General features: G+C 56.7%; 1 protein-coding gene across 5 annotated transcripts in view; it reads right to left on the reverse strand.

The window, feature by feature from the left end:
* The window catches only part of RASA3 (RAS p21 protein activator 3), a 124575-nt gene that overhangs the window by 6059 nt on the left and 99637 nt on the right, over positions 1-18879 (reverse strand). For all 5 annotated transcript variants that reach the window (XM_032246337.1, XM_032246334.1, XM_032246336.1 and 2 more), the window contains 7 exons: positions 17516-17593; positions 15542-15619; positions 14542-14615; positions 10375-10481; positions 9344-9426; positions 5982-6190; positions 3048-3151 (listed from right to left, as the gene is read on the reverse strand). In XM_032246337.1, the coding sequence (XP_032102228.1) occupies positions 3048-3151; positions 5982-6190; positions 9344-9426; positions 10375-10481; positions 14542-14615; positions 15542-15619; positions 17516-17593 (733 nt within the window). The remainder of the gene's footprint in view (positions 1-3047; positions 3152-5981; positions 6191-9343; positions 9427-10374; positions 10482-14541; positions 14616-15541; positions 15620-17515; positions 17594-18879) is intronic.

Below are 18879 nucleotides of genomic sequence, written 5' to 3' on the forward strand. Positions count from 1 at the left end.
CTCACCCACCCGTCCGTCCACCCCACCCGTCACTCACCCACCCGTCCATCCATCATCACTCACCCATCCGTCCATCCACCAATCTACCCACCCACTCAGCTGCCCACCCGGCCATCTGTCCAGCACACCCGTCCAGGTGCTGGGCACTTGCTCTGTGCCAGGCCTGGGAAGGTCACTGCATATGGCAACTGAGGAGATGGGAGATGCTTGTGACTCCAGTGACACAGGTGGGCCCAGATGTTGTGGTTTGGATTTGTGTCCCCACCCAAATCTCAGGTCAAACTGTAATCCCTAGTGTTGGAGGAGGGGCCTGGAGAGAGCTGATGGGGTCACAGGGGTGGGCTTTCACCTTCCTGTTCTCATGATGGGGGGTTCTCATGAGGTCTGCTTGTCTCAGGAGGGGCCTGGAGGGAGGTGATACGGTCACAGGGGTGGACTTTCACCTTGCTGTTCTCGTGATGGGGGGTTCTCAAGAGCTCTGGTTGTCTGAAAGTGTGTGGTGCGTCCCCCATGACTCTTTCCTGCGTGTAGGAGGTACCTTCTTTGTCTTCACCTTCCACTGTGATCGAAAGTTTCCTGAGGGCTCCCCAACCATGCTTCCTGTACAGCCTGTGAGTCAATAAACCTCTTTTCTTTATAAGTTACCCTGCCTCAGGCAACTCTTTATAGCAACATGAGAGCTAATAATACACCAGGCTCTGGGGATGGGGAGGCTGGGAAGCACCTGGGGGAAGACACTTCCAAGGTAAACAGGGTCTTCAAGACTGAGATGCAAGGGTATTCCTGGCAGAGGAAGAGCCTGCGCTGTTGCACGGGGTGCACGGCCTGGGAGGGGCTGAGCAAGGCTGGAGGGCGGCGCACGGCACAGCTGGTCAGGGAGGTCCTGGTTGGCATTTTTCAGAACCTGGGTCTTATGTATGAGGCTCCTTGACTCTGGACTCCATGCTGCTGACCCCTGCTATGAGAGTGCTGGAAAGAGGCTGGCCCAGGCAGTCTTGGCCACCTTGAGGCCTTGTGTCATCTGCACAGCATCCGGCGACCTCAGACCCAGGGACAGCACCTGGCACACTTGCTGGAGGAGAAGATGCTGTGGTGGGTGGTAGCCCAGGAGTGCCTGCATGTGTGGTCGTCTGCATTTGTGTGCATGCCTGCATGTGGGTCAGCATCCATGAGCGAGCATGTCCCGTGAGTGCCTGCATATGTGGTTGTCTGTGCATGTGTGTGCATGCCTGCACGTGGGCCTGCGTCTGTGAGCAAGCATGGCCCATGAGTGCCTGCATGTGTGGTTGTGCATGTGTGTGCATGTGGGCCTGTGTCCGTGAGCGAGCATGGCCTGTGAGTGCCTGCATATGTGATTGTCTGTGTGTGCATGCCTGCATGTGGGCCTGTGTCCGTAAGTGAGCATGCTGTGTTCAACTCCACGTGTGCAGGAAGTGCTACCTTGCTTGTCTGCACGTACATGTGCCTGTGTGTTCATTTCATGCATGTATGGCTGGGCATGTGTGTGTGTGTGTGTGTACATGGATGTGCATACATGTGTACGTGCCTGTGTTTGTGTATGCCTGGAACCCATGCACACCCAGGGTGTGTGGTGCTGCAGAACAGGCATGGCCGAGCTCACAGCTGGGCAGCAGCATGGACACTCAGGCAGGACTCGTGTTTCCAGGCCAAGGCATGCTCCACACTTCTGGGTTAAATCAGCAGAATGAAAAGAAGAAAATCTAACAGGTGTAATTCCAGGCACATTCTGCTCTATTTCTATTCTGAGTGGGACTCAAGGGCCTCCTACAATCTCTAAGAGCAGATCTGAGCTGTACCAGACCTCAGCATACAAACAACGCAGCTGCTTCGCCCCCCCATGGCTCTTCTCTCCTCACTTACAGACCTCAAGCCACTGTCCCCATGTTGTCTCATTGGGCTTACCTGGATTGCTGTTTCAATTCTGTAAAGGAATTAAACGTCAGAGATAATGATACGGCATAAAGATTTGAAAAACATACTGTGCCTGGTGCTGTTTCAAAAATATATACGGTACCATTATCTGTAACACTGAATTGCTTTGCAGAATTAAGAATCTGTGTGCATGTCTGCACACAGATACATGCATGCTCACACAGGGGCCCACAGACATGCATGCATACTCACACATGTGCACACACATTCCCATGCATGTGCAAATACATATGTACTCACATGTCCACACATTCACACAGCTCACGTGTCAACACATTCACACACTCTCATGTATGTCCACTCGTGCACACACACATTTACAGATTCACATACACACGTGTCCACACATGCACACATGTTCACATGTATCCACATACTCACACATCTCACACGTGCCCACATTCCCACACATGCACAATGCATGGTCACATGTCCACACATGCTCTCACACATGCACACACTCACACTTGTCCACATGCACACACTCACACTTGTCCACATGCACACACACATGTGCCCACATATTCACATATGTCCACACACCCACGCATCTCATACACGTGCTCACACATTCCCACGCATGAATAAATGCATGGTCACACCTGTGTCCACATGTCCACACATGCTCTCACATGTCCACACATGCACACACACATCCCCACACGTGTCAACACTCTCACGTGCATGTCCACACATGTGCACACACGTGTCCACACATTCACACATGTTCACATGTGCCTACACACATGCACACATCTCGTCTCCACATACATGCATGCGCACTCACACACGTGTCCACACACAGGCAATTGTCCCTCTAGAAAACACAAACGAATGACAAAAATAGTGTCCTCTAAAGAATTTGGCAGTACAAAGTTAAATTCCATCTGAAAATTATCTACAGAACCTGTTATCAAGGTGATTTTCCCCCGAATAGCTGGCTAACCTGCAAAAAGCTTTTCCCGTCCATCCATGCTACAGATACCTACATGTAGCCCACAGTACACCAGAGGCTCAGACCACAGGTGTTCATCTGCAGCCAGGTCTCGCCAGGAATCCCCTCGCTGCATGGCTCTGTGTGCCAGTGGACTCACCCTGCATCTTCTCCAGCTTGCTCATGTATGAGTTGAAGAGGGAATAGATACGCTCCGTCTCACGGTCCCCATCAATGTCCAGCTGGATGTTGGCTGGGAGGCCGCTGTCCAGACAGTGAGAACAGAAAGATAAAAATATGTATTTAAACAATGCTTTTAATAATGATGGTAATTTTTAAAATGTCACTGAAGGAAGGCGACAACTGTGTTGGAAGTGAAACTCGAGACAGGACCTATTTGCCGTCCGTCTGTACACAGCAGCCAGTGCAAGTGTTGGCTTGGTGAGACGTCCACAGTGGCACTGACACCAGCACTGACACCAGGCCGCAAGCTGGACCTAACTAGCAACCTCTGCTTCGAGTACGATCGACGTATTTGGAGACTTCGCAGAAGATCCTTGCTGTTCAGTGTTTAAAATGGGCTTATCATTTGTACTAACTGACCTTTCCTGAAATCAAGCATTACTGAGTTATGTCTGGTTTAAACCTATTCTTACTCCAGAATCTTATCAATACATAAGAAATTTAGAAAGATTAGGTGCCAAAATACCCAGTGTCATACTTGTACGTTTGTAGTATCATGCAGAACTAAATTCCCAGTAACTATGAGCACTCCAGACCTTGTGGCTTTTCCCTTCAATCATTACAAACACTCAGGGACGCTGTGTGGTTACTGCCCTGCTCACTTATGTTCACTTCTCCTACTTCCACACCAGCACACAGCAGTTTTCCTTAAGCACTGGTTTTTAAAATTTTTTACCAAGTCTTACCAAGATTTTTTTCTTTTTAATTTTTTTGAGAGAGAGCTTCACTCTCCCGGCCAGGATGGAGTGCAGTGGTGCAATCTCAGCTCACTGAAACCTCCACTTCCTGGTTTAAGCGACTGTCCTGCTTCAGGCTCCTGAGTAGCTGGGATTAAAGGGGCCTGCCACCACACCTGGCTAATTTTTGTATTTTTAGTAGAGATGGGGTTTTGCCATGTTGGCCAGGCTGGTCTCAAACTCCTGATCTCAGGTTATCCACCCACCTCAGCCTCCCAAAGTGCTGGGATTACAGGCATGAGACATGGAGTCCAGTCTCTTATCTTTTCTTTTTATAAATCTTACTTTGTGCTACTACTGTGAAAAACCTCCAAAGTTGGGCGTGGTGGTTCACACCTGTCTCTACTAAAAATACAAAAATTAGCTGAGCATGGTGGCACGTCTGTAATCTCAGCCACTTGGGAGGCTGAGGCAGGAGGATCACTTGAACCTGGGAGGCAGAGGTTGCAGTGAGCTGAGATCGTGCCACTGCACTCCAGCCTGGGCAACAGAGGCTCCATCTCAAAAAGAAAAAAAGAAAAAAGGAAAAAGTCTCCATTTTGAAAATGTAGGCCTGGCACGGTGGCTCACGGCTATAATCTCAGTCCTTTGGGAGGCCAAGGCAAGATCACCTGAGGTCAGAAGTTCGAGACCACCCTGGTCAATATGGTAAAACCCTGTCTCTACTAAAAATACAAAAATTAACTGAGTGTGGTGGTGCATGCCTGTAATCCCAGCTACTTGGGAGGCTGAGGTGGGAGGATGGCTTGAGCCTGGGAGGTTGAGGCTACAGTGAGCTGAGATTGAACCACTGCACTCTAGCCTGGACGACAGAATGAGACCCAGTCTCAAAAGCATGAAACTAAAAAAGCTTCCCCGAGCTGGGGGAGCTGAGGCTGCCTGTGGGTGGTGTGGGATGTGGAAAAGCCCCTGAGCTGAGAGAGCGGAGGCCAGCTGTGGGTGGTGTGCGATGTGGGAGGCTCTCGAGCTGTCCCGTGTTCTCGTAGGGAGAAATGGCCTGGAATGAAACCCTTCTGGGGGTGCATCCCCTGCAGGGTCGGCCGCCGGGTGGGGACATGCCAGGTTTCCTTTCCTCCTGAGACTGCAATGGTCCTGCTCCGGCCCGGGGTGTGAGGATAGAGGAGGGTGCTGGCCTTTCCAGGGTGGGGGGTGGGGGTCCTGGGGTGTTGGGCACACATGCCTGGGTGGCAGCCAGGCCCTCCTCCTGAGCTTCAGCCTCCGAGTCCATGAAGCAGGATCTAAGGTCTCCCCCCCGAGGCTGTGGGAGGATTAAATCGTGACCCAGTGTAGAGCACAATTCATCCCTGCAGGGCCCTTGTGCATAATGCCCTGCAGAGGGATCACGTGGCCACAGCCACAATGTCGTCCCCACGGCAATGTGCATCTCATGGAGCAGAACTGGGAGACTGCTGGGCTCACGGGCCTCCTTCCTTGGACCGGCACAGGTGACCCAAGCCTGTGTGGAACTGGAGGCCCAGCTGACGAGGGGCTGGAAAGACCACAGGCTGCCTGCGTCCCATGGATAAATCAAGGTAGGTGTCCTGGGCTGGATGAAGCTTTCAGGGAGAGGTTTGCTCCCAAGCTCCTCCTAGAGAAGCAGAAGGCCCCGGCCCTGGGGAGCCCCCTTCACCCTGACCTCCCACTCCCCTGGGGCAGGGCCTCAGGAGGACCCTGGAAGGCCTGAGGCTCCCTAGAGCCTTCAAGAGGCTGGGCCCCAGATGCTCCCTTGGGTGGGAGGCCCCTCAGGTGGGAGGCTCTGGGGACAAGGCGAGCACAGTCCCGTTTCCGCCCAGCTTACAGGCAGTCATGCGCTGTCCGTGGCCCCTCCCTACACTACCCCTGACCACACGTCCCGCACATGCCAGGCGCCGAGGCACGGACTCCACGGGACCCTCCTGACCCGGCCCCCGGCCCCTGGCCACACTTCCCGCATGCGCACGTGCCGGGTGCCGAGCCACGGACCCCTGTGGAACCCTCCCTACCCGGCCGCCGGGCACACTTCCCACACACACACATGCTGGGCGCTGAGGCACGGACCCTGCAGGCCCCTCCCTACCCAGCCCTTGCCACACTTCCTGCACGCGCACACGCCAGGCACCAAGGCACGGACCTACCTGGTGCAGGGCGAGCATCCAGGGGCCGAGTCTGAGGACGCCCTGCAGCACAGCCAGTGGCCGCCCAGGTAGGCAGACGGGTGGTAGACGGTGAGGCGCTTCTGGTTGCACTGGCTCACTTTGGTGAGAATGTCGATCCAGTCCTTGGCCTCCACGCAGTTGTTGGCCTGGATGTAGAGTGCGCGCTCCGGCTGGATGACCTGAAACATCTGAGGATGCAGGCGGGCTCAGGATGGCGCACGTGAGGTCCTGTGGCCGAGTGCATGCCAGGGTCTGGCAGGCACCTGGCTGTCCTCGCTGGAGCCTCAAGAGGAGACACTGAGGGTGCACAGGCCCAGGGGTCCTGGAGCTCTAAACACTAGGAGCAGCCAAGGTCAGGGGTGCACAGAGCCCTCTGCCACCCTGAAACCTGACAACCAGTGCTGTGGCGAACGGAGGTGAGAATGGGTGTGGCTAGACATGGCTGGGCGGCCAGGTATAGCTTGGCCAAGGCCCTTTATGTGCCAGGGCCTCAGAGGTCTCCGTTCAAAGGCAGAAATGAAGCCCTGTGGTCTCCCCATGAGGCTCCTGTAGCCAAAGACAGGAGTCCCATCCATGCGGGGTTTCTGCTCTATCAGCCGGGGTGGCCTGGCCTGCTCAGCTCCTCCCCCACCTTACCAGCCCAGGGCGCTTCCTCCTTCCTCCCTTCCTCCCTTCTTCCCAGCCAGGGTTGGGGGGCTGCTCAGGGCAGCAAGAACCTTCGCCATTTATTACTCAGTCAACAAACATGGCTGAGCACCAGCAGTCTCCCAGGTCTTGGAGACAAAGCCTGGCCTAGGATTTCTGCTGAACCTGCAGCTACCAAGAAAGACTAAATAAGCGCAGGTGGCGGCTGGGGAGGACGCATGGCAGGTGCCAGCAGGGGCTGGAAGTGAGCAGTCCTGGTGCTGTGGACAGAAGGCTGACTGAAAGTTAGCTCGGCAGGGAGCTGACACGGTAGAAGAAATGGGAGGCACAAAGGTCCTGGGGCAGGAGGTGGAGGGTCCCAGGGCAGGGCGGACAGGGGTCTTGTGATTGGAGGGACGGGGTCCAGGGGCAGGGGGGACAGAGGTCTAGGATTGGAGGGATGGGGATCCCGGGGCAGGGAGGATAGGGGTTCTAGGATTGGAGGTCAGAAGTTCCCAGAAGGAGCTGGCTCTGGGGCACACGAAGACAGGTTTTCTGAGTAGAAGGCCACCTGGAGGCTGGGAGGCTTTCATAAGGACTTGCCCTTAAGTCAGGAATCAGGGGAACAGTGGCCTTCTCCCGCAGATAGGCACTTCCTTCCACTGATCTGGGGAGGATTTAGGCTCCAGGTTTCTGGAGAACAGCTGGGGTCTTATTTACAGAGGCCAGGAGCCACCTGTGTGCAGGTCTCCCTGTGTGCCCCTGAGCATGGCTGTGATCCCCCATGGAGGGCGTCCTGCCATCGTCCCAGGCTCGGCCCTGCCACCAGGAACAACCTCCAGAAAGGTCTCCCCAGCTGCCGAGAGCCTGGCCCGGCAGCAGCCCCAGGGGAAGCGGGCCCTGAGGAAGTCAGCAGGACATGAACAGCAGAAACTATGGAACTATTGGAAACCTATGGAAAGGGTTTGAAGTGATTCCAGGACATTCCCACACTGCTTCCTTCCAGGGACGGTCTCAGGGCAGGTCCCAGCCTTCCCTCAGTCAGCAGGCACTGAGCCCACGACTCTATGGGTGCTGAAACTGGGTCCCAGTGTCCCCTTCAGTCAGCAGGCGTTGAGCCCACACCCTCCTCTTCAAATACTCTATGAAGTTATGCTTATTGTGGACCTGTCTGGACCGCCTATGAATAATAACCTAGTGAAATTCCACCAACAGTAAGGAACGTGTGTCGACTTTGGCACAGGGCCCAGGGACTGCACCTTCCCCACAGCTGCTCTATGACCCTCATTCTGCAGTCAGAAGGCCTGTCCCAGCCAGACTGTGGCAGGGCACAGGGTCAGCCTCAGGATGGCAAGGAGGGCTGGGTCGCTGACTGTAGGAGCACCAAGTCAGGGAGAAGGCAGCCAGAGGCCAACCCACCCTGGGAGGCCACCAGACGATGGCAATGCCACAGACACCTCTAGGGGATTCCTGCCAAAAATGCATCATCAAAACCTCCCACTTTGGCACATCCGACAAACCCACAGTGAGGGACGTCCACAAAACTGCAGGGCTGCACATCTCAAAAATGCCAAGGCCACCAGGCACAAAGAAAGGCTGGGAGCGTCCAGTCGGCCAGACCGAGGGGACAGCAGAGCAGATCATGGACTGGATCTTGAGGGGAACAAACCATAGCTGGGGGTGTGCAGTTGGTGGCAAATTCAAACATGGCTGCACTGGCCCCACACGGCGGGTGGCTGCTGTAGTTTTGGGGACTGTACTGTGGGAAACACACTCGGAAGCGTTGAAGCTGTTCAAAAAAGCACAGGCATGACATGTGGAGAGAGAAGGAACGAATACGATGGTGAACAAGGCCACGTGTGGGTCTGGGTGTGACACATGGAGAGAAGGATGAATACGATGGGGAATGAGGCCACGCGTGGGTCTGTGTGTTACACGTGGAGAGGGAAGTAACGAATATAATGAGGAGTGAGGCCATGCGTAGGTCTGGGTGTGACAAGTGGAGACAGAAGGAATGAACACAATGGGGAATGAGGCCACGCGTGGGTCTCGGTATGACACGTGGAGCGAGAATGATGGATACAACGATGAGGAATGAGGCCATGCATGGGTCTGTGACACGTGGAGAAAGAAGGAATAAATACGATGAGGAACGAGGCCACATGTGGGTCTCGGTATGACGTGGAGAGAGAATGAATGAACACAATGGGGAACAAGGCCACGTGTGGGTCTGGGTATGACACGTGGAAAGAGAAGGATGAATACGATGATGAAGAACGAGGCCACGTGTGGGTCTTGGTCAAGCGTGTGTGGAAAGTATTTATTCTACTCTTGCAACTTCTATAAATTCAAAATTATATCAAAATTTAAAAGGTTCAAAAAAGTTCTACACAGTCCCAAGCCTGTTTTTCGGGTGTCCTTTGACAGAGGGCCCCTTGACCTTGGGGACCCTGCAGGGGAAGCCACCTGGAACAGCTCAGGCCCTGCCTTCCGGCAGGCTCTACCCCACCCCGTGACCCCGGGTACGAAGAGCCTGGCTGCTTTGGTACAAGATTCGACACAAAATCACCAGCACCAGCCCGAGTAATACGGAGCCTCTGAGAAGCCTGGAGTGCAGGGGGTGGGGAAGGGGTGAGCCCAGGGCCGGGGACCAGAAGAGCAGACAAAACCTGGCCGAGCCTCAACCCAAAAGTGAGGCTTGGGGACACCGGACTCACATTCTTCATTTTGAAAGACTCCTCCTCCAGCTTTTCCACTGCCAGGATGTTCTCGATGGAAATGCTATAGAGAGGCTGGTCCCCTGCAGCAGAGAGGGGCAGTCAGCAGATGCGGTCCCTGCTGTCCTGGCTGGCATCCAGGTGGGGCTGAGGGGGTCTCTGCTGAGGGGGGTCTGTGTCAGGGGTTCTCTGCTGAGGAGCTCTCTGCAGAAGAAGTCTCTGCTAAAGGCATCTCTGCCAAGGGGTCTCTGCTGGGGGTGTCTCTGCCAAGGGGGCATCTCTACTGAGGAAGTCTCTGCCGGGGAGTCCCTGTAGGGTGGGTCTCTGCCAGAGGTGTCTCTGCTGGGGGTCTCAGTCAGGGGGTTCAGCCTGGTCGGGGGGGAAGTCTTAGCCGGTGGTGGGGTCTCTGCCGGGATACCCTGGGCAGGGGGAAGTGCCCTGCACTCCTCAGGCGTGGCGGCTGAGTCACTGACAGGCTGCAGCTATGGGGGCTGAGGAGGCCTGGGACCCCCAGCCCTGCCACACACACAGGCTGGAACCGATCCCTGCATCCCCATGCTGCCGTGGCCTCAGGCTCTATCCACAGGACACGTCCCTGTTCTCGTGGGGAGAAGCCATTCCGTATTTCCTAATCTAGATCTGAGCCAGCAGATCCGACAGCGAGGGGCAGGAAGCCATGGGAAGCTCCGTCCACCTCGGGGGCGCGGCTCCGTGGCCGTGACAGAGACCGGACGAAGAAGGGACGGTGGACGGGAAAGGGCATCACTGATGCAGGCTCTGCGTTTACTGGTTCTCTGGGAAAGCTGGTTTCCTGAAGGCTGGGTTTCCTCACCTTTCTGACAGCAGGTCTGAAAGACCCTCCAGGGATCTTTGAAGGGACAGCCAGAAGCAGAGGGCTCTGGGTCGCGACGGCCAGGCTCTGCCTGCAGCACCCGATCCTTCCTCCCCTTGGCTCCCCCCACCCCGAGAAGCAGATGTCAGTCCCAGGGCACACTCCAGCAGGAGCCAGGGAAAGCGGCCTTGCTCCTTACCTTTGCTTTTGTGGTAGGTAAATTCATGGTTGGTCAAGCGAAACCATCTCTTCTTAAAATTTTTCATCCCAAAGCGCTTCCGTCCTTGTGCCCGCTTGATCATGAACCTGTGTGAAGAGCACGGGGCGGGGGCGTCTGGCCTTGGCCTCCTCCCTGCATAGGCGCAAACCACACTCCCACTTTCTGCGTTCCTAGACCTGAGGCAGATGGTGAATTTTCCATATCTTATCCTTTTACTCCAAGTAATGAGATTAAAAAATTGGAAGGCAACGCCTCTCCTTGGAAAAGTTCAGTGCTGACTGCGTTAGCTTTGAGTCACCAAGTGGTGACGGCGCCAGGTTCTGGGAGATCTCTATCCTCTCACCTCCCACACCAAACTTTCAACAGCGGTGCTGCCACCAGAAATACCAACTCGATGCTCCCACAGCGGACGTGCAGTCGCCGGCTCAGGGCCAGGGCAGGCAGTGGACGACACTCGCCAACAAAACCCACGCCCATGGTGCAGCAGGAGTCATGCGTGGTGCCTCTGCCAGACCAGAATCGCCTCCCTCAGGGCCAGCCTCAGTGTGGGAAGGCAACGTTGGGCTGTGTCCTCAGGAAATGTGGGAAGCAGGAGACAGGATGGCCACTGAGGACGCAAGGCCTCAGCGAGGAGGACCCAAGGTCTGGGCCCAGACAGGGACCTCGAACGCCCTCCTGGCAGCCCAGGGCCCTCTGAGGCTCAGCCTTCATCGCTGAGTGGGGGTCCCTGACCAGAACCGGCGGCCGAGCTAGAGAACAAAGCGGCCAGGATGACTGGAGGCCAGAGGTGGAGGCGGTGGCCGAGTCACCAAGCTGAGCAACGGCGGGGAGGTTGGGGGAGGGAGATGCAGCTCCACTTAGAAAAGCATGCACGGAGACTTCGGGGAGGTGTGGGGGAGGCGAAACTCCACTTAAAAGAGCACGCCGGGAGACTGCGGGGAGGTGCAGGGGAGGTGCAACTCCCCTTTAAAGAGCACGCAGGGAGAGGTGCCCAGCGACATGCTCTTGGAAGTGGGATGAGGGGCTTTGAGCAACGACACAGCCAGATGCAGCCAGAGACCTGTGGACGCCCACAGGAGAATGTAGAAGCCCCGGAAGACACCAGACAGCACGGTTCACAACCAGTGGATGCAGATGGCCGCGAGCTCCAGGGAGTCGCAGGCAGGAAGTCAGCCCAGGAGGCTGCTGAGGACCAGCGGGACGGGCAGGGTGGGGCCGCCTGGTGAATAGGGGTGGGGTGGGACCGGGAGCTCCATGGGGAGCTTGGCCCCTCGAGGGCAGGAGGACGCCCCTGAGAAGACTCTGGACCACATAGCAGTTGGATTTGAGGAGTAGTCTTGTTATAAATGTGTTTGGCTTTAGGATTTTTTTAAGAGCCCCAGCTTTCTGAGGGCCTTCGGTGGATGAGGCTGCATGTGAATTTCATGTATGAAGCAGGGTTTCTAGGTCACGGCAGTGCTGAGCGGAGAAGGCAGTGGCCCCTCACTGCACGGCCCTGGTCAGGGTACCTGGCTCTCAAGGAGTCGGTTTTCTAACTGGGACCATCACGTGTGGAGGCGGGAGCCGCGGCTGAGCCAGAAGCCTCGGGCTGAAAGCAGCTCAGCCCAGGCAGGCACAGCTGACTCAGCTCAGCAAAGACACCCTGCACTGCGGAGGCCCTGGTCCTGTGTCCCAGTGGGTGAGGGCACACAGAACCGAGAGATGGCAGAGGCTGGGAGTGTCTCAGTGTGGAGGGAGCCCTCAGGAAACACGGTCTTCACCACCTCCACACCTGGAGGAACACGCAAGACATGCTTGCCACCACTGGCTGAGACGGCAGAACCAAGGCACCGGGGTGGCCCTGTGCGTGCACACTAAGGACGGCTCTGGGTCTGGGGATGTGATGGAGCCGAGGTGCTGGAGGAGAGGCTGATTAGGGGCGGGAAACCCAGGGTCCTGGTGGACCAAAAGCTTGGCATGAGCTGCATGTGGCACAGCCGCTGGAAGGACCTGGTGGAGTCTCAGCTGTGTCTGGGGCCTCCAGGAGGCACCTGTCCTTGAACCTCTGGCATCTATAGCAGCTTCTCAGCGTCAGGCACCCAAGCCCTGGTGTCCTGCATTGCTTTAGGGATTACAGGATGAGTATTTGTTGCTTTGAATGTTGTAAACTTATGTAATGTGTGTATTACTAATGTTATTGGTTAATATATGACTAAGTTAAAAGGAAAACAGCAATGTGGGTATTGCTGCTGTTAGGGTGTGGTCCAGCAGTGACCCACGGATGGTCCAGGTTTGAGCAGAGACCGCTCTAATGGAGTATCCACAGAAATAAACAAATGGGACTTAAACTAAACAGCTTCTGCACAGCAAAATAAATAACCAGCAGAGCAAACAGCAACTCACAGAAAGGGAGGATATTTGCAAATCACGGATCCAACAAGGGACTAACAGCCACAGTTTAGAAGGAACTCAACAAAAAAAATTTTTAAATAACCCATTTAAAAGTGGCCAAAGGACAGGAATAGACATTTTTCAAAAGAAAACAAACGTCCAACAAGCATACAACATAAAGCCCAGACTGGCTCATCACCTGAGCAGAGAACCAGAGCTGCCTGTGACTCTGGCTTGCTCCAGGCGGAACGGAGCTGCCTGTGACCCTGGCTCACGCCCAACATAAAGCCCAGCCTGGCTCATCACCTGAGGAATGAGAACCAGAGCCACCTGCGACCCCAGCTCACGCCAGGCAAAATGGAGCTGCCTGCAACCTCGGCTCACACCAGGCCCAACAGAGCCGCCGGTGACCCCAGCTCACACCAGGCAGAACAGCTGCGATTAAATAAACGTGGAAGAAGAACAGGTGCTGTCAGGGACGTGGAGGATATGAGCGCTTGCACGCTGGTGAGGAACGGAAATTAGCGCAGTGCTCAAGGAACACGCACGGAGATTTCTCAAGGAGCTAAAAGCAGAGCTGCCGTTCAATCCAGCAATCCCACACAGGGCCCCCACCCAAAGGAAGAGCACTTGTACCAAAAAGACACCTGCATGCGTACGTTTACCACTGAACTACTCACAACAGCAAAGACTCGGAATCCACGCACGTGTCCACCAACGGACGACTGCGTAGAGAAAGTGGGGCATAAATACACCACAACACACTCCACTGTCAAGAGGAATGCAATCTTGGCTTTCCAGCAACATGGATGGAGGTAGAGGTTGTTACCTTAAGGGAGACGACTCAGAAATGAAAAGCCAAACTTCCTGGGTGTCTGGCATTGCTTTAGGGATTTAGCTTCTCATTGGTATGTGGGAGCTAAACACGGAGTTGGGGAGCTCTGGACATGGAGTGTTTGGAATCAACAGATGCTGAAGCCTTGGAAAGGTGGGAGGCGGCAGCAGGAGAGGGAGGAGAAACCACTCTGTCAGCACAAAGCGGCCGCTCAGGGGACGACTACACTGGCAGCCCTGGCTCTGGCACTGTGCAACACACCCATGCACTGAAGCTGCATCTTTGCCCCTGACGTTTACGCAAACACGTGACAAACAGGAACATGGGCCGTGCCCAGCAGAGTGCAGCCCCAACTGGGAGGGGAAGCTGGGCCACAGGACCGGGTTGGTGGAATCGGGCAGATGTGTCAGTATTTACACAAGGAAGGGTGGTGGGCTCTGATGCTCCAGGGGCCACCGGGTGGAGGCCAAGGAAGGACGGGCCTGTGCCGTGGACATGAGCAGCCGTGGAGCACAAACACTTGCCTCCAAGGGCACCAAGAAGGCGGCGGACAGGTCCCAGGCCGTTCCCTCTGACCTTGGTTTCCTGACCAAAGAGCCCTCAGGAGCCCTGAGGGAAGCCAGCCCCAGGTGCGGGTGTGAACGAGGCTGCCAGTGGTGCAGATATCTTGATGGCTGGTGACTCAGCTGACTCCTCTCGCCACCCTCCACTGACCGGCTGGGCACAGGCAGAGGCCAGGTCCCGGGTACCTCCCGGTGAGTCCCAGAGGACACACAGGAGGCCGTGCTGCTGCCAAGGGCCAAAGCCCCAGCCCCAGGCTGCCTCCCAGCGAGGGAGGAGACTGCCCCGACCCGGGGAATCTTCCAGAATGTGCTTGGTGCCCTGGGGAATGAGGGCCCCTATCCATTTCTCCCCTCCTGCCCTGCCGGACGCCACCTTACCCTTCTTTAAGCAGGATGGGCTGCTCAACACTCTTGGGGTCTCTTCTCCCCGAGGACGAAATCAGATCCAAGAACTAGAGTGAGAAGAAATGGGGTCACTGGGAGGGAGCCACATGCCAGATGAGCGCGCTCTCCTGGAACAATGGCATCAGTGGCCCGGGCCTCCTTTCAGATACAGGTGGAGACAGAATGCGGAGAAGTGAGTCCTTCCCTGAGGGCAGTGGGGCCTCTGCTCCCCACTGTGCCGCCCTAGCTCGGCTCTGCCCGGGAGGTCTCAGGTGAGAGGCAGCAGGTGGTAAGGCCGGCTCAGGCAAAACGCCTGGAGATCAACCTGCATCTGTAGAGGCCACCCAGGGGCGATGCTCATGGGGGAATCCAGGGCTTGAGCAGCGAGGAGGCTCAGGCCCACCTGGATCCCCCCAGCTTCCTGGGGGACGCCTCCCCTCTGGCCACCGTCCTGGCCTCCCTGACAGGGGCTTGCACTCCACACAGCTCTGCCGCCCCATGACTTCTTTGGACCCTGTCTGTCCCTGACAGCTCTGAGCTCATCATGTCCCTTCCATGCTGTTTTCATTGAGAGACGCTGAGATCACCTCTGGACAGCGGGAGGAGCAGAGCCCTGGGGTCTGGGTGTTCTCCCATGCATGGCGTTCCTGACAGTGGGTGTGGGCCCCAGGACTGCAGCCGGGAATCAGCTCGGCCGCCACACACCCCAAGGTGGGACACACCCTCAGCTGGGGGCTCAGACATAGAGCGGGACAGGTGAGGGCCCCACGTTGGTCCCAGAGGCGCTCAGGCCACAGAGTTTATAGACTGCGAGAGAAGGCGGCATCCCAGGCTAGGGGTGGGGCTGTTTGGGCAGCACTGCGAATGGATCGAATGCCCTGACAGTTTAAACCATCAAAGGCCAAGTCTGTGTCACACGGGCTTTATCTAAATTGTGACAGAGCAGCTTTGTCTCCTGGGCACAGCACGGGCTGCGGAGGGAGTCAATACTTACGTTTTTCACCGCATCAGCGTATTTCTGCTCATTGAAGAATTCATAAAATGTAGCCATGTAGGACTCCTTAAAACTCGCCTAAAATGAAACGGAGATCACTTGAAGACAGCCTCATGCACCTCGGCTCACAGCCCAGATCCGAAAAATCTAGAGGCAAGAATTATTCAAGCCTAAATGAGGATAAACACTCGAAAACCCAGGCGTTTGCAGGGCAGCCTGGAGGACGAATAGCAGAAATTGCTCAGGCATGAACCAAGACCATCAGACCCGTGCATGCCCATGTTGCCACCAGAGCCCTTTGGCATCAGTGACTCCATCCCAGCCCCGGCGTCCCTCACACCTGCGTCCCAGGCTCAGGAAGAGCTATGCTGGGGGCAGATGAGGCTGCCTGGGAAGCTGTAGCCACGGGCCAGGGTCCCAAAGCCACCATACCCATCTCTCATTGAGGCACAAGGGCCACTCCGAAGTGGGAAGAGGGGGCAGGGAGCTCTGTCATGTGGGGAAGGGAGGCACCCCAGGGATTCTGGGGGGCAACTTCATAGGCACCATTCTTGAGGCTCAACCCCCAGTTCCTGTCGCTTCCACACTGAGGCCACTGCACGGTTCCCTGGCTGTGAAATGAGGTGGGTTTGGGCCAGACCTCGGAGGAGGCACAGGTGCCTGTTACGGAGTTTCCAGCCCCCAGTTCGGGGCCTGGATGGTGAAAAGCAGTCAGCGCACCTCAGCCTGCCTGTGGGCATGGCATGTCTTCATTCCCTGGGACTCAGAGAAACCCGTCTTCCCCGAGGGGGCTGCTCCTTCAGTGGGGGCCCTGCTCCCCAAAGCCCTCACTTCTACCCAGGTCCCACCAAGAACAGGGAACCAGGAGGCCAGGGATGTCTGTGCACCACGGTCCAGCCCTCTCCAGCTGGAGCCCTGAGGGCACCTGAAGGCCTCATCCTGCCCTGGCTGGGCTCCCGCAGAGACAGCCTCAGCCTCTACCGTGAGCACTGCTCCCAGGACCCTGCAACTGTTAGCCTTTGACCTCCCCAAACTAGAGTCACACACAGGTGTTCTTAGGGGAAAACAGGGCAGACGCTTGAGGGACCCCAGCCCAGCGGCACTGCATCTGGTCTGAGGGGACAGGGTGGGAGACAGCAGTTCATATCCACAGGGCGAGAGGGGCTGGGGAGGAGGTGCCGCATGGGGAGGGGCGCTGAGTGGGTAGGAGGGCGCCGCGTGGGGAAGGGGTACTGGGTGGGGAGGGGTCACCGTGTGAGGAGGTGGGTGTGTGTGAGGAGGAGGGGGCTGCGTGGAGAAGGGGCACCGTGTGGGGAGGAGGGTGTGCATGAAGAGATGGCTGTGTGAGGAGGAGGGGCCTCGTTGGTAGGAGAATGCTGAGTGGGGAGGAGGGGGCCACAGGGGAGAAGGGCACCTCATGGGGAGGAGGGCCCCACGTGGGGAGGAGGGGGCCGCGTGGGGAGGAGGCTGTGCATGAGGAGATGGCTGTGTGGGGAGGAGGGGGCCGAGCGGGGAGGAGGGGGCCACAGGGGAGGAGGGGGCCACAGGGGGAGGAGGGGGCCGCTTGGGGAAGAGAGTGGGGGTGGTGCGAGGAGGCGGCCATGTTGGGAGGAAGTGGCTGCTGCATTGGGAGGAGGTGATCGTGTGTGGAGGGTGCCCGGGAGGCCCTAGGTCAGGCCACCTGCCCGGCCTGCTCGGCTGCTCCCACACCTGACAGGTCAGATGCACCCACTGCCCCTGCCACAGGACCAGCAACAAGCCACAGGCTCCCGGAAAAGACAAGGCGTTTACTTCAGAAGGGGAGAAGTGGCTGGGACCAGGGCGCTCGGGTCCTGGGCGTCAGGAGGGGATTGCGGTGCCGGCTTTTACTGTTGATTTACCTTACAACTCTCTCTAATGTGGGAGGTTTTTCATGCCTATTTTCTGAAAAAAGAAAAGAATCAGTTATCCTCAGAAACTGAAGGAGAGACTCACAGACTTGGACTTGGACAGGCTGCCGAGGGTCTGCACGGTCTTGGAGATGAGCGTCAGCGTCCTGGACGTCTGGGGGTCCTGGGGAGGTGGGAAGGAGAAAGGTCTGTGCCAGCTTCACAGAAATGCTGCAACTGCCCCAGAATCACCAAGGATGAGATGCAGACGTCACCCCAGAGCCGCTGTGGCTGGTGAGTGAGCTGTGGAGCAAGAGCGGACACAGGACGGGAGGGGTGGTGCCCACAGTCCCAGGAGCCGCTGAGAACATCCCACAGGCAACGTCGGAGGGCACCACGGGGACCCACCCTCTCGGCCCAGCGTGCAGGGTGCATCTCATAGCAGAAGGCATTGGGGTCACCGCTCTGGGGCGCTGAGCCTCTTGGCCGTGCCTGGGGCTCATCTCAGCCTTCATGGGGTTTGAAGGCCAACGTAGAAGTGCCGGGGCCATGTGCAGTGGCTCACGCCTGTAACCCCAGCACTTCAGGAGGCCGAGGCGGGTGGATCACTTGAGGTCAGGAGTTCATAATCAGCCTGGCCAACATAGTGAAACCCCATCTCTACTAAAAATACAAAAAATTAGCCAGGCATGCTAGCACACACCTGTAATCCCAGCTACTTGGGAGGCTGAGGCAGAAGAATTGCTTAAACTCAGGAAGTGAAGATTGTAGCAAGCCGAGATCACACCACTGCACTCCAGCCTGGGTGACAGAGTGAGACTCCATCTCAAGAAAAAAAAAAGTGGCACGTAATGGGCCTTCCCTCACGTCCCTCACCCTGGCCAGCTCCTTCCAGCTCTGCCACACCTGCTTATGCAACACGATCACCCCAGATCCCGCACCGAGAGCCACAGCCCCAGAAACCACATAGGGGCCTGGTGCAAGCTGGTGCTGAACAGAGATCTGTTGACTCAATACGTGGGTGACACGTCAACCAGTCCATCATCAATACTCCATATGTGATAGGGAGGGGAGGGAGAGCACGGCGGTGACCAGCAGCAAAAACCCTGGCCCCACCGTCCACTGCTTTGTGAAGGTGTCTCCATTCTCCCGGAACGTACAACAGCTGAAACAGAAAGGTCAGTGAACGACCCGCAACGAGGAAGTTCCGGGACCTGGAGCGTCCACACACGCTCTGCATGCACTCCCCACACGCTCCACACTCCACACGCGTTCCACACGCACCCCACATGCACCTCACACCCCACATGCACCTCACACTCCACACGCATCCCACACTCCACACCCACTCCACATACTCCAGACTCCACACGCATCACACACGCACCCCACACTCCACACGCACCCCACACGCACCCCGCATGCACCCCACAGTCCACAGGCACCCCACAGTCCACAGGCACCCCACAG

This window comes from Sapajus apella, unplaced genomic scaffold (genome assembly GCF_009761245.1).
Source record: "Sapajus apella isolate SASKATOON/1434 unplaced genomic scaffold, GSC_monkey_1.0 scaffold60, whole genome shotgun sequence".
NCBI lineage: Eukaryota > Metazoa > Chordata > Mammalia > Primates > Cebidae > Sapajus > Sapajus apella.